Source organism: Musca vetustissima, unplaced genomic scaffold (genome assembly GCF_032173495.1).
Source record: "Musca vetustissima isolate MV318-11 ecotype Yass unplaced genomic scaffold, APGP_CSIRO_Mvet_v1 utg25118, whole genome shotgun sequence".
Classification (NCBI taxonomy): domain Eukaryota; kingdom Metazoa; phylum Arthropoda; class Insecta; order Diptera; family Muscidae; genus Musca; species Musca vetustissima.
The window spans coordinates 54,433-71,282 of record NW_026886052.1 but is presented as its reverse complement, the minus strand read 5'-3'; the positions used below and the strand labels follow the sequence as shown (position 1 = coordinate 71,282).

The following is a 16,850-nucleotide window of genomic DNA, read 5'->3' as shown; positions in this document are numbered from 1 at the left end:
AAGTTTGATAGAAAAATAACTGGAAGAAATTATTCAACCAAAAAACAATAACGTAATTATGAACTTATTTAATAATTTTGAAATCAAAATGTATTACTTTTTTTATTGAAATCTAATCAAATATTGTAAACAGAATTTAAGTTTTAGCTCTTAAGTCATATTATTTAATATTTGGTATATTAATTGTTCTTTATTTATTATCTACATTCCAGGGGGAATGTTATAACAAGGGATGGGGGAGTCACATTCGCCTACATACAACAATACCTCTTCCTTAACATCTTAACTCTAATTATCTAAACATTTCTCTTAGATCTTTAATTCCTCTCTTTTAATAAAACGTTCTCTCGCTCTCACTCTTTCTTATTTAATAATCATTCTCTCACTCTCCAATATTCTCCCACTCACTCCCACTTTATTTTTGTTGTTGTTATTTGCTTTCCTCTCAATGAGATTAATAATTACATTATCTAATTTTAATATAATGAGATGTATTTTGTTTTAAGAGTTTAATCATCAATCAAGATTAGTTGAGTTAGTATCATTTATATTCATCCGTAACATTGAAAAATGTGTGTAATTTAAAAAATAAAAAAATGAATTAAAAAAATGTCTTTTGAAAAAGGTGTTTCTATTTTATAATAAATAATTAAATGTTTTACAAAAAATCTAAAACATAACTATAGGCCCGCTACGTTGTTACTGAATCTTTTTATATTAAAAAATAATAATAAATTTAGCTACACAACACATTTTTATTAAGTATAAAATTGAAACATTTTAATTATAGGTTTTTTGTCTTATTTTTTTTTATATCTCAGATTTTGCTCCGCATTTCTTTCGAAGAGAAACGTTGATGCTTCTATCCTACTAAATCGAGTACAACTTACTTCTTTTTATATTTTCTGAAAGTGTACTATTTTCTCGATCCTCCCGATAGATCAATGCAAATAGTGTCATAATACGTTTTAAACCTTTTTTGTTCCTTTCGGTAATTTAATATTTATGATAAAATATATAGTACGTTTTAGTACTTATAGTAGTACTCTTATAGGGAAGGGAAGATATCCATTAACATTGCAGAAAATTAATATTTCTGGTGCATTACGAATTACAAAATCCTCAATAGGAAAAATTTTGGTATTTTTAGTAGATCCTAGCATAAAGATGCAGCCCATTATTCATTAGATCGGAAGTCGCTATAGTATAATTTATTTCCAGTGTGGTTGGAAACAACACTGGAAATAAATATCAGTCATGAAGTTAGTTACATACTAAATTTCATATTTCAATCTCTAACTTTTCCATTATAAGGTAATATTTTGTACCATTTTAGTACTAATTTCAAAAATATATTACTGTATAGCATAGTATTTGTAATAGTTAAATCTTTGTATCGCTATATACTAAATGTCAGATTTCTATTCTACTAAAAATGTATGTATAGTATTCTATTTGTAATAGTTCAAACTATATGCTAAGTTTCACAACTTTTTAATATATTCTACTAATTTCAAAAAAAAAAAAATATATATATATATATATGTTTGCCAATTATTCTATTTTTAATAGCTTAAGTCGCAAATTTTAGATATTCCATAGTAGTATTATATTTAGTACTTTTTAGTACGTTTAATACTAATTTCCAAAATTTTTTCGCACATTTTGATTTGTGCATCATTGACAAAGCTGCATGCCACATTTCCGAGTTGTATTTCCAACCGTTCCGGCGTAATACAGTTTTAGTACTACTTAGTACCACTTTAGTACTAACTTACAAAAAATATTTTTGAACATCATTCTATTTATAATAGCTTAAGCTCCATATCAAGTTTCAAATATAACGTTTAGTAATTTTTAGCACCTCTTAGTTCCAAAATTCCAAAATTTTTTAACACATTCAGATTTGTTTATCATTGACAAAGCTGCATACAAAATTTCAGAGTTCTACTTCCATCCGTTCCGGCGTAATACAGTTTTAGTACTTTTTAGTACCACTTTAGTACTAATTTCCATCAAATATGTTTGCACGTCGTTCTTGTTTTAATAGCGTAAGTAACATACCAAGTTTCAGATACGAATCTCCACCGATTTCATTCAAATATAATATTTAGTACTTGTTAGTACTTTTAGTACTAAATTCCAAAATTTTTTCACACATACCACTTCGCTCGTCATAGACAAAGCTACGTACCAAATTTCAGACTTTCACGTCAAACCATTCCGCGTAATACAGTTTTTAGTACTTTTTAGTACGAATTTCCAAAAATCCCCTCTTATCACACGCCTCCCCACCAAACCCCACCTACATGCCAAATTTCAAGTTTCTAGCTTTAGCCGTTTCGTCTGGGCGTTGATGATCAGTCAGTCACTTATAACGCAACTCTTTTATATATATGGGCAATATTGCCAATTTTTTAACATAGCTGAAGCAGAGGTTCACCCCTTTATAACTCGGGAACTACTTAAGTATATGAAAAAAAGTGAATAGTTTTGGGTTAATTGATCTGTCGTTGCAAACTGTTCATGATATTGACCTCCAAACTTTATTTTGGTGGAAGCTGTGTCTACTTTAATGTAAAAAAATGTGTAAAAACAGGTTGAGGCGAACCAGTTTTTTATGTTCTCTATCGATTTGTGATTAAGCCACTCATTTCACGGTCTTCGGGTCAAAGTAAAACTAGAAGCCAACAATTGGCCCCCATATGAATGAATCGTTTACTGTTAGAATAACTCGTTTATTTAATATACTCCCAAATAATTTAAAGCTATTCTGTTATTCCTATAACTTATTCAGGAAAAAAATTCTTCAACACTATTCCGAAAATTTGTTCTAACTTTTTTATATATATTTTAAATCATTTATATGATTTTGCCTTACTTGATTTGCAAAAATTGATTATCATTTTAAAGCTACGTAACAACCACAATAGTATTCAATGTATTGTATTTATAAATTTATATTATTTAATATTTTACATTTGAGTAGCCATGATGTCACGAAGTTTTTAAAATGCATCTGCATAATTACATTCATAATGTTTTATTAGTGTTAACATCATTTATTTATAATAACTTGTTTAAAAGTAGATATATTTGAGTAGTCATGATGTAATGCAGATTTAAACATGTTTAAAATATTTATTATATTATATTTATAAGAATTTGTTTTAGAGTAGCTATGATATAAGGTGGATTCTTTGTAATTATACATAAATTGGCCATTAAATTGTAATTTGGCTTCAATTACAAAGTAAATAAAGACAACAAAAAAAAATGGGGACTACGCCCCTTATGTATTATTTTTCAACATTTTAACTGCATCTTCCTTTAAATGATGCTGACATTTTGAAGCTCGATTTTGACTGTTTTTTTAATTTTATTTCTAGTTTCAATGCGCAAACAGGAATTTCTAAAAATCGATTATAAGATTATTGTAGTCGCGAATCTGCGTAATTTGATATGTATTTTGTGTATGTAGTATGCACAGCTTCAGAGTAATACTCATCCGAAGTTGAGAATTTTGTGCGAGCAAATTTCTAAAAAACCTATTTTTCGGACCAAATTTTTAGATCTGTCAACTGAATGATATGGGTACCCGCGATCAATATGGTTTTTTACACGGACTTGATATCATTTGATTCATCATGGTGTTTACATTATGTAGATATTTTTAAATTATTTTTTAGGTGTGTGTATGTCGTTAATATAATGAAAATATTGACGTATTCTCCTATATTTTTATTATTTTTCTCATATTTAGCGAAGATGTGCAACTTTATCGCGATTATTATAATAAATTCATATTCTTATTTTACGGAGGAAGATATATATCAACGTTTTAGGTCAATATAATAAACGGCTTAATTTTAAGATTTTTTTCCTTTGCCCAAAATTAAAACCTCGATAACTTTTGCGCGCATCAACCAAAAATTTGATCGCGAACGGTTTCGGAGTCAGAACATTTTTCTCTATATGTGTACCAAAAATCATTGATGTGCACACAAAAACAAAAAAGCTGATTTTTTGAAAATGGAATATTAAAAAATTGGCAATATTGCCCATATATAGATAATAGATAAGATTATATTTTCTACAATATTCACATGTTTTGCATTAATCGTTCAAAGACCAATACCTCTATGTCATTACCATTACCTCTATGTCTGTATTCTCATCTCACATTGTAAGTTTTTAATTTAAATTTTAACGAACTTAGATTTAGTCATTTTCTTCTTAACTCATAGTTGTATCATGTTCTTGACTGAAATAAATAGTTTTAGTAATATCTCTTTGATCAACTAAACATAATTTCTCAAGTAATGTACACATTTTGTTTTCAGGTCAGCTATGATGATAACCCACCACAGATTTCAGATTATTATAACTTTTAATCCATCATCCGCATTTCGCTTCTGGATATCTCCCAATTATTGCTGATGCATACTTTTATTGAATTCATGTTCACAAATTGCAGATTATTATAACTTTTTATCCATCCCAATTATTGCTGATGCATACTTTTATTGAATTCATGTTCGTTTTCTCAAATGGTGATAGAATTTGTTTTTTTTTTTCCAAAATTACAAAATGTAAAAATATAATGTGAACAATTTTTCATTTTACACAAATGTTATTCCAATGTGTATGAATATGACAATGGAGAGATGGAAAGCAGTAGACGTTAGCGGAATTACTGACCTGGTGGCTATACAAATTACTGATAATAATGTACTGATAATAGGACAAAAAATTATGAGTCGAAAATTTCTGATTTTGACCAAATTTTACTTCCTGGTCATTTAAGATTGGATGTGTACTTATCTGAATATCATACATACTTTTATGAACATATTTATTCAAGATATTCATATATGTATGTGCATAGACAATTAATATTAGTTCAGAGGAATGATTACGGTTGATGCTATAACTCTTCGTCATTTTGAAAGTTTATTTTGCATATCTTACTTCCATGTGATGGCATAACTGACTGCGAAAATTTCTGCAAAGTCTATTCAGCCATTTTTGTGCCTACAACCAAGAGTGTTTCTTTTTTCCATTTATAGATAAAAATTGTGAGTAAATTCCGTCCATTGTATCACCCCAATTTTAATATGGATGATGCGTATTTGTAACCACTTTACTCAATCAAATTTTAAAGTGGGAATTTGTAACGCCCCTTAGGATATAAACATAGAATACCTATGTCATTTCAGATTTGTAATTACTTTTGATGCTATAACTCCGCCTATGATTTTTCTATCCGGTAGCATGAGGTGCTGTAAAATTCTCAGTAAAATCTGTTGAGCGGTTTTTGACTAATCAAACAAAAAATGCTATTTTCTCTGTATGTAAATTATTTAAGTGCAACGGGGAGTGCATTTTCCCCAATCGTACCACGCTCATATTTGTATGGATGATGTGTATTTACACCTACGCTATTCTGAAAAATTTTGAAGACTGTGTCTATTACCGTTATAAAGATATACGCATATTACATGTACTGAAATTTCTAGGTGTGTTCACTATTTATGCTATAACTCTGCATCCACGCGGAATTTTAGAAGTTTATATATCCTAAGTTACTTTCATGACATACTGTGTAAATCTAATTAACACCTGTTCAGCGGTTGTTGCTTCTATTGGTAACTTGCAAACAAACATTTTTTTCTATTTTATATATGTACATAGATAGTTTTTTCAAGGCAATGACAATCCAATTAATTGTAGAAAATTAAAATATTTTGAGAATTTTCCATAATTGACAATTACTTATAGATATACACTGCCAATTTTCGCCCAAAATATATCCAAAAAGAACTATGAGGAGATAAAACCATAAAGGTTCGATATAAAATGTGTGGAAAGGTTAATATCTTTCGAAATATATTTTGCAACGTTTTCGCGGATTTTTCTCAAAATATTCTTTCATTAAAACCTTTCCACTTCAATTACAGACTACTAACAGAAACTTTAAGTCAAATCGGTCCAACCGTTTCTTTAAAATAATTTTTGCAAGATTTCCGCGGATTTTTCTCAAATTTTTCTTATATAAAAACCTTCCCACTGTAATTACCGACAACTGAAAGAAATTTTGAGTGAAATAGGTCCAGCCGTTGTCAATTGATGCGTTAGTATAAATTTTTCTTGCTCCATTTTTGATATATATATATATATATAGATTTGCAAAATCAGTTGTTTAAAGGGTACTCGAATATGAAATTTACACATTGTATATATTTTTAGTTAATTTCAAAAGGCAAATCTACTCCATTCCATAATCACTTTTCTTTTCAGTTATGTGTGTGTTCTTTAATTTTTTCCATAGTATAATGAGGCATTAATTATTTGTTTTCTTATGCATTTTTAATATCGTTCTATCATTTTCTCTTGAAGTTATTATCCTTTCTTAAGCAGTTACGTAAAGAAGGAAATGTGGAAATTGTGTTCATCGAATGTGTCTCATACTGCTCAGGTTGCAGCACCGCATCCTTTACTGATGCCTGAATATGGTGTCTATTTTGCACGTTTAACAGAGTCTTTAAGTGTCAGTTTTTTCAATTAATTGTTTGCATTTTTGCTTCTTGTACTGTTTTCGGGATACATATAGAAACATTCACCACATATACTTATTTATTTCGTTTGAATTCTTACAGGACAGAATTCGTAATGATGAATTCATAATCAAACCAGTAAGGAAAGTCGGACTGGGTCGACTATATGATACCCTTCACCACTTTATGTATATTGTTCTTATGTATCCTAACAATTTCGTGTCAATGTTCCCTCGAAGGAACATACTCCTTTGTGCAACCTATCGGGCAGATTAAGAATCCGTTGCGTAGAATGCACTATTGGTATCTTGCCCTGTTTTTGAGGTAAAAATGAATAACAGCGGTGTTAAACTATTTTTTTTTTTTGACTTTTTCAATGATTTATATGTACAAGAAAGAGAAAATGCAGATTTCCACAGTAGAAACCGGATATAAGGAACATCGGTTATAAGCAACAACACATATAACGAACAAAGCTAATTCTTTCTCAGATATTTTCATTAGTTTTCTTATACACAGCAAACGATTGAAAACTATTAGGGTAGTAAGATAAAAAATTTTCGAGCTCTCGATTAGATTTTTAAAGAAATAATTATTACAATGTTGTATGTTTTGCAGAATGCATTAATAATGATTAATTCAGTACCCATTTATACTCCTTAAAGTTATAAATATGTAAAAGTGAGATAAAACCTCACTTACTACAGTCGAACACGATTATAGTAAACGCTGGATATACTGAACAACATTTTTTCATATGTCATTTTTTATTTTTAATCAATGCTGAAAAAAGTAATTTTTGGTGGTTTATATTCTAAGGGGAACCCAAGTCCACCATTTCCTCTTCTCCACTTTTTAGATTTTTTTCTCATAATCTTACCATCAACAATCTATTTGCGGTTTACGAGTAATGTTATTTATTTTTTAATCAAAATTTGAGTGTATTCGTTTTTCCGCGGAAAAATTTCTATCTATCTTCCTATGACATTTGGTCCATTATGACAAAATAACCTAATTTCCTTTTTTTAATTTGACAGATTTTTCGTCCATATTGTTCTTATTGTTAACTTTACTTGCGGGGACTTGTAAACAACAATACGTTTCTTTGTTTTATTTCTTTCATCAAACCAAATATCGAAAATTTTATTTTTTTATTCTTAAGTTCCCTACATAAAACTGATCTATAATGAAAAACGCAAAAAATCACAATTTGAGACCTATTGGAACCAATTTAAGGGTCGTACGATTTTATTCACCTGCGTACGATTTTATTCACCTGCGTACGATTTTATTCACCTCAAAAGTAAAATACATGTATTTCAATGAATATTACCCAAATACGCATTGCGTATAAAAATTTAAAGTTGAAAATTTTCAACTATGACAATGCGTATTTTGAATTTTTTTGTTTTTTGAAAATAGAATTCCAGTCATTGAAAAATTTGTGTTTCTATAAAAGTAAACATTTTTCGGTTAATTAAGAAAATGTTTTCACCAATTTTCGCTGTTTTCAATTGACACACAAGTAATTCAATTCAATTTTCTTTATTGAGACTTCTTTTTATCAGATATTACAATTTTATATTTAGTAACAAACAATAGCATATGTTGATTTTAGATCTGTAAACGTATTGAACTAATAAACTCTAACAGTGTTGACATCTTCAATTCGATACGAATTAATAGTTCTTTTAAAATACATTTAATGTAATATAGTGACAGTATAAAAAACAATGTTTGCTCACGACATTTACGGTGTTGTACAGAGCTTGGTCTGATATTAACAATATTAAGGGAAACAACCTAACAGAAAACAGGATAACAATAAATTTCCTGTAACAATAAAAACATGAAATTAACAATAATCGTTTTTTTTTTATAACAATGTAAATCGAAAGTACAATTACAGTATGTACATATACAAGTATAAACAGATAATAATCTTTATAATTGAGATTACGAAATTATAGCGTTCATATAATTGTATTATAAGCGTATATACAAAAAACATTAAAAACATATAATACTGGAGACGTAAGATTTTATCCTCGATGCGAACAAGGCACAGCCTTGATATAGAATTGAGGAGGTGAGGTTAGATTGACATTATTAAGATCTTCGTGAAGTATTCCTACTGACGATAGGTATGTAGACGAAGTCCATGTGGTATTGTGGTTTGCTTCAAAGATTTCGTTCATTAATGGATTTTCGTGATGCTCCAGTCTTTCGGCGAATTTTAGGTGTTGTTGCATCGCATAGTGACAGAGAGGTTTGATGGAAGCGTTGGTGTAAATGAATTCGTTCGAGTAACGTTTCGAAGGGCATTGGAAGTTTTTGTTCAAACATTTGCGTAAGACATTTCTCTCGAATATTTCCATGTTGTTGGCCACCACAGGAGAAATGGAGAACCAAATAGGGAAAGCGTAGATGAGCAGAGGTCGTATCGCTACCTTATAAATTAGAAGTTTTGTCTGTGATGGCATATATTTACTCTTGAGGATACCAGCATACATTCCAGCAACCTTTTTTGCTTTGGTGGTGATAAGCCGACCATGCTGATTAAATCGAAATAGGTAACTAAAGGTTACACCTAGATACTTTAATGATGTTTTGAATGGAATTTGGATACCATCAAGCGGAAGAGAGAGGTTTTTACTTTGCGGCACCACCAGTCTATGACATTTGCCACTTGCATTGCGAATGCAAATAGCTTCAGATTTTGTGGGGTTTATTTTAATGCCCCATTTTTTGTAAAAGTTGTTAATGATGTTGAGATGTGTGGCAACTGCGTTACGAGCTTCGTCTGGAAATTGGTTGTGCGAATAGATAAGACAATCATCTGCATACAGGATAGCTTGCGAGTTTAAGTGGCGGTGTGGGAAATCATAAAGATATAAATTGAATAAGAGGGGCGCTAGGACGCTCCCTTGCGGGACTCCGCTTCTTACTTCTCCAAAGTCCGAAATGGCATTTTGAATTTGGACACAAAATTTGCGGTCCTGAAAGTAGTTATGTAACAACTTAATGAGGAATGGATCAACATTAAGTTCAATTAGCTTGTAAATAATACCTTTATGCCAGGTCGAATCGAAGGCTTTCTGAATGTCTAATGATACTGCGACTGTTGAATTCTGCAATCTTAGGTTGTAGACAATATCCGAGTGTAGTTTAAGAAGTGCATGTTGCGTCGAATTTCCAGGCCTGAATCCAAACTGGTAGTATGAAAGAGGATTTATAACAAATTCATTTTCGATTTTTGATTTTAACACAGCTTCAAAAAGTTTTCCGATATTAGAGAGAAGTGAAATAGGTCTGAAATCAGCCACATTTTCTGAGGAGTTCTTTTTTTTAATGGGAATTATCTTTGAAATCTTCCACGATGGGGGGAAGTGCCCATTATTAAGACAGTTGTTGAAGACAATGACTAAGAGTTTTATGGCCGACTCAGGGATCTTTTTCAGTATGTAGTTCGAGATGTTATCAATGCTGCAGGATTTCTTGTTTTTAGAAGCGGCAATTATGCTTTTAACAGACTCCGAATTTGTGAAGTGGTAAAGGTCTTCATTATCGAGGGATGTGAAATCATCATTAAAGGTATAAATTTGACGAGGAAGGTTTTCCAAACAACGACCAATCCTGGAATCTATGTTTTCCACAGGGCTATCTGGGGCTTGCTCGCTGAAAACTGATCCATAATAATTGTGAAATAGGGTACATTTATCTTCATCAATTGTAGCCGATATGTTATTATATGTAATACAGTGGCTATGTAATGATTGTCTCTTACCGATGACTCTGTTAATCTGCTTAAAAGCCGATGGACCGGGGGTAATTTGTTGCAGGAACTTCCCAAACCTTTTAGCTTGCTCCAATCTGATTAAGTCATTGATAATTATTTTTAGCAAGGAGATCTGCTTTGACAGAATATTATATTCCGGAGAAGTTCGATTGCCATTCCGATGATAAATTCTCTTTAATTGTTTCTGCCACCTATGCTTTTGGCTTAGAAATAGTTTAATGTTTTCTTGCAGAGGCCAGTTGCCATTTTTTAGTTCGATTTTGGTGGAATGTCTATCAGCCATGTTTGCTAGGGTTTGAGAAAATTTGTCCACGATATTATCAATTTCGGGGTTGCTCAGATTCCTGTTGATAGGTGGCAAAAGGACTGATGAGGCTGCATCAAGATCTCTTTTAAAATGAGACCAATTGGTATTCTTAAACGATTGGAATGAATTAGATGGTATTACATTGAATTCAAGGTCAGCTAATCGCAATTGTAACTTTAGTGGGTAGTGATCTGAAAACGAAGCTAAAGATGAAATTTCGTAATTAGGCGGGTTAAAGGAGATAAGATGCCTGCTAATTAGGAAGTGATCAAGGTATGAGCTCCCATTTGGGAATGAGGGATTCACATCACAGATTCTGTGTACGTCACTTACGTTGTCCTGAAGCCAATTCCAAAGAGAAACTCCATTCGGGTTTTGGATACGATCTCCCCAATAAGGGTTTTTTGAGTTTAAATCACCTCCAACAATCATACCATCATAATTATTAGCAAGGTTGAAAATTTTATCAAGACCTGAAATTATGTCCAATCTGGGGAAATTTGAAGGGATGTATAAGGATCCAATCATGTACCTTTTCGCAGCACCGCCATGTTTAAGAATTATTTCGAGAAAAATTGTGACACACAAGTAAATAACGGCCTTCCGTGAAGGTGAAAAGGTGGATATTTTAGTACGCAACGCACTGAATTTAGGTACGGGCCTAAAAGGCTTTCATTAATATATTTCAGCTGTCAAAAGATCCGACAAATTCAAACATTTCAGTAAAAGTCTATCTAGAATGACTTAGATATGTTTAAAAGCAAACGCATTTCTTTTATTATAGTCAACTATGCAAATTTTGAATCGCGGTGTCAACATTTTTGTTGACTTAATTTGAATCTATTATAATTCTAGAATTTATTGTGTCAGCATCAAGTGAGGGCAAGAGTGATTCTCAAACTTTAAACGCATTTTTCTCGAAGCTGTGTTTTACGAATGGCGGGCACGATAACTCAAAAACTAATAATCCAATCGGCTCCAAATTTTGACACGTTTCTCTGGGAGTGTATAGCTCCCGTATGAACTAGGATAAAGCCAATCGGTGAAGATCTTCCTTATTTTTTTAACTTAGTTTGGGTAAAAATTGTCGATTTTCCAAAAAAAAAAGTTCAAAGTTCCGCCTTTTTGTGAATTGTTGTGCGAAGTAAATAATCCTAGTTCATACGAGAGCCAGACATGTATTCTTTCTAATACCGTTGGAATTTTCGGATTCCGATGTTCCAGTGAGGAGTTATCATGCACGCCATCAAAAATAAGGACTTTTCTTTGATCACAAAAAACAAAAACAAAAATTTTTTGTACATTATTTCCTTCCATTTTAAATCTTGAAATATATATGTGCAAAGTTACAAGCCTTAACAAGCATTGGTATTTATTTACCAGCCCAATATTTAAAATATTAAAAATAAATAAACAGCACACACCACCGGCAATACTCTCCATGTTTAATTTTTATGTTTATGCTTTGTATTTAATTGTTTCAAACTTTTTAAAATACACCTTAATTTCTTAATTTTTTTATTTCTTTAATTATATTTTCAAAGTTTAGAGTTTGGCTACGATTTTCACCGCTTTTGAGACACTTTTACGCAAAAGATCTTACAGAATTATAAATTTTGACTTGTATTCCTTTAAATGACATCAAAAAAGATATTTTTTTCCAAAATTGAAAAAAATTACTCTTGCCTAAAAAACTGTCAGAATTACCTATAGTGCAATTGGACAATACCGCACTGTTAAAAATATAGTCTCAATCAGACACCCGTTCGAAATATATATGGTACGCTGCGCAAAATTCCCTGTCAATCCGACAAACATTAGGATTTTGGTGCATCATTTACCTAAAATCGAACAGAAATATATATGTATGTGGGACCTATATCTAAATCTGAACCGATATTCTCGAAACTAAACTCACCTCATTCTAGACTCAATGCAGTACGTTATACCAAATTTCGTGCTAATCGAGATATATATATATATATATGGACTTTGGTGCCTTTATCGGACGGAAATATATATGGGATCTAGATATATCTGAACCGATTTTAACCAATTTCAATAGGGTTCGCCCTTGGGCCAAATAAGTGACTTGTGCCAAATTTCATCCAATTCGGATCATAAATGCGACCTTTACTTTGTTTACAATTTAACATCTACGGACGGACGGAGAAATCGACTCAGAAAGTGATTCTATGCATTTTCTCAAAAGTAACCACGTCTCTATCTCGTTTCTTTTTGCCTGTTACAAACATATGCACAAAGACATAATACCCTGTACCACAATGTGGTGAAGGGTATAAAAATATGGTTGGTTTAATTATCGAGGTTTGTTACAGGAGTTGACAGGTTTGAAACCAAAGCATGTGGCTGTGAAAGTTGTTTTCTTTATTTTAAACAAGTTTAAAAGTCTACGTCTATAATATATGTTTATGTACGGACTATAATATATGTAGTATACTTTTGACTTTATGATATTTGGCATTAAGTCTATGGTTAGTATAAATATTAAGCTCTAACATGTTTAGATCACTCAGGATTTTTATATAATGTATGTGTTTTTTTGATATACCATTAGTGGGGAGTTTCCTAGAGAAATTGCAATTTATATCTCATATTCGTTTTTTGTGAGTTTCTTAAAACAATATATTCTTCAAAGAACATTATTCGAAATAAGTTCGCCATAAAGTTTTACTAAAAGTCTCAAAATAGGCCAAAACTCGAAAAAAGCCTAAACGTTAAAAATATGAAAACTCATTTTTGGGCGTTTTCAAGATGTATTTTCGAACGAATCGCTTACTTTCATCGAGGTACTATGACATTTTAAGAGTTCCGTCATTAGTTTGTATTTGACATTTGCTAAAAAACATACAGCTTCGCATTGTTCAATATTACATGGTAGGACAACTTGAGGTGAATACCAAAAACATTATGTAGGTAGTGGCTTCCTCCTCATTTAATTTGAATTTATTCATCACATTGAGTATAAATGTAATCAGTTGGTACCTACGCCCTACCTTGCAATATTTTTATGCAACTTGTATAGTTTGTACAAAAAATATAACTACAATTATATTATTTCATTAAAACCAAAACACAAATGATTAAATTTTGATATAAATATTCTATATTATTCTGGTAACAAAAAATTACATTTTAGCCATCAATGCCCCTTTTATTTGTACATTTTTTCACACTGATACACAAACACAAATAACAAACATATTAAAATATACATTTTTTAATATAAATATGCGGAACAATGCAATTTTAATTTTTTTAAGTAGACATACTTCTCTGCAGGATAAACGATAAATTGATTCCTGAGATGTTTGTAGATATTATGTACAATATTTTTACTACTTAAACAATTTCTTGAGGTGTACCATCTGTGAACGATTGTAATCCGCCATTAGTTGTTTGGCGCGATTTAATTCAGATAATATTGTTTTGTTGTCTGGTATCATGTCATGTGCTTTTTTTAGATTTTCTATAGCCTCTTCGTAATTTTTCAATCCAATTTGTGCTTGTCCAAGACGATAATATGCTTTACCACAATTCGGATCTAAACGTAAAACTTCACGACAACAATAATGAGCATTTGTGTATTTATTTAATTTCAGTTCAACGGCAGCCATATTTAGCTGATTGATGGCAGAGAAGCTGTCTAATTTCTTAAGGTCTTCATCTGAACATTTGAGATGTTCCAGTTCTTGCCAATCATATCTTTTGCGTAATAGGTTATAATAGCGATTTGCCTTGCGATATTTCCTACGTGCATTGTAATATTCCTGTTTTGTAAAGAAATGATTACCGGCATTGCGAATTGATGTCAATAATTCCACTAGTTCGTCGGACTAAAATGCAAAATGGAATCAAACATTATGAATCAATTCGTAATTGAATGAATGCTACTTACCGAAAATTCCTTAAATTTATCATCCCAATCTTGTGGAAATGGCGGTAGGCATTCACTTGTTTCATCGCTGTCATTAATACCCCAGTTTTCACCAGGTTTTATTTCGCCGCAATTAGTTATGATGATGTCCTTAAAATATTACAAAAATCTTATAATAATCAAAAAGCACATTAGTTGCAACGTACTTACAATAGCTAACTTACCGTTGTAGGTACACCCTCATCGCTTGTATTTTGATCCATTTCCCCGATAATACCCAAACCTCTTAAGACTTTGCCGACAACAACATTGGTGCCATTCAGATTGTCACAGGCCATTGATGTAATAAAGAATTGAGAATTATTTGTATTTGGCTTTCCAAAATTGGCCATACTAACAACACCTTCATCAGAATGCTAAAATAAGGAAAAGTAATGTTGGCAACAAATAATTAGGAATCAGATTAATTTATTTATACACAAAAAAAACACAAGTAAGAACAGTATTAAAATTGGATGGCAGACTATATGATACTCTTCTCCACCCTTCTCCAGATGTTTTTTTTTGAGTGAAATGCTAAATTTAATTTCATTCGGCTTAATTTATAGTCGTTTGCGTACAATGGGACAAAATTATGTAAATCGAGTACGTTGTACAAAGTTTCGTATCAATCGTATCACCTAAAATCGGACTAAAATATATATGAACCGGTTTCAACAAAACATTACACACGTTAGGCTATAATGAGAGAAAAACATATATGGGAGCCATATCTAAGTCTGAACCGATTGATCCCAATTTCAATAGGGTTTGTCCTTGGGTCGCATAAGTGAGCTGTGCCAAATTTAATACAATTCGGACTATAAATGCGACCAGTAGTTTGTTTATAATTTAACACGTACAGACAGACGGACGGACGGACATGCATAAGTCAACCCAGAAAGTGATTCTATGCATATTCTCAAGAGGAATCATGTGTCTATCTCGTTTCCTTTTGACTGTTAAATGCACAATGATAAAATACCCTGTACAACAGGGTAGTGAAGGGTATTATCATCAAGCTATCGTTTTAGCAATAATTTACAAAAAATCAGCTTTTTCGGATTAAATGTATTTGACAAGTACCTCCCAGAAATGTTTTGGAAGATTAAAAAAGCATAGAAGAAGAAGCAATACTTCCTAAGATAAACGAAACACATTTTAAAGAAAACCACTCGGAAACTAAATTTTACCACAGGTAGCCTTTTCATTATTACTTTTCCGGAGAACAATTCCAGCGGATTTTTTAAAATAAATGCAAAGTTCAAAATTGTTTTCTGAGAGGTGAACGTAAATTAGATTTGTTCAGTCTTTTATGTACAAAAGTACAGATTTTTTTCGATTTTTCCAATACTCACATCCAATATGAAATTTTCATCTTCAAAAACAGGTCCATAAATACTTTCACCACCGGTTCCATCATTGTTGATCACATCACCACTTTGTGCCACATACACTCGTGTCACCTTATGAAACCGTATACCTTTATAATGCAATGGTTTATCCATTGTTCCAATGCCCTTTTCCCCCGTACAAAGGGCTCGAAAATTCTCTGCTGTTTTAGGCACCACATCTTTGCGTAGTTCAATAATCATGCGACCAGCTAAAAATATACATAAAATAGTTATTATTCGACTTTTTTATTCTGGCAATTGGACATTAAAACTCACCGAACTCCTCGCCGATATTAATATCTAGAAAAACAATAGGATTGTTTTTATCGAATGGCTGCGGTATGGCCTTATTCATAGTTGCTCGAAAATTGATTTTATTTAGGTCCAATATGAGAGTTTGGCACACCAAGGAGTTACTCTAACTCACACAATCTGAGCCGAAGTCAAGTTGATGACAATGACATGCAAATGTTTTCGAAAAGAAAAAATGGCTAATAAATCCTCGGATTAAAGAAGACGGTTTGTTACGAATAGCCGACGAAACAATTGTAATTTGTTTAGAATAAGGTAAAAACAAATTAAAATATCAGCTGTTATTTTGCACTTGCCAGATGACTTAACTAACAATGCCGGCATTTGTATAAGGGAGGATCACATTTAATGATATAACATATGAAGTATAGATGGCGCATAACTGATTTGACACCCAATGCGAACTATCTATGTATGTTTGTAATTAAAACCAATTCAATTGAAAAATGTGTCATAAATACTCAAAATAACCAAAATTGGATAAATAAAAATAAAAAATGGATCAACTTCGTATTTTTTTCAAAGCTTTAGATTTAATTGAAAC

The 16,850-nt window shown here is 31.5% G+C and overlaps 1 protein-coding gene across 1 annotated transcript; it reads right to left on the bottom strand.

Annotated features, from left to right (window-relative positions):
* Window positions 1-14,022: 14,022 nt before the first annotated feature.
* LOC133333565 (peptidyl-prolyl cis-trans isomerase D-like) lies at window positions 14,023-16,349 on the bottom strand. Its single transcript, XM_061541876.1, has 5 exons — window positions 16,271-16,349; window positions 15,959-16,203; window positions 14,786-14,977; window positions 14,583-14,711; window positions 14,023-14,520 (listed from the first exon to the last, which is right to left on the bottom strand). Exons 1-5 carry the CDS (start codon window positions 16,347-16,349, stop codon window positions 14,023-14,025), a joined length of 1,143 nt encoding a protein of 380 aa, XP_061397860.1.
* Window positions 16,350-16,850: the final 501 nt, after the last annotated feature.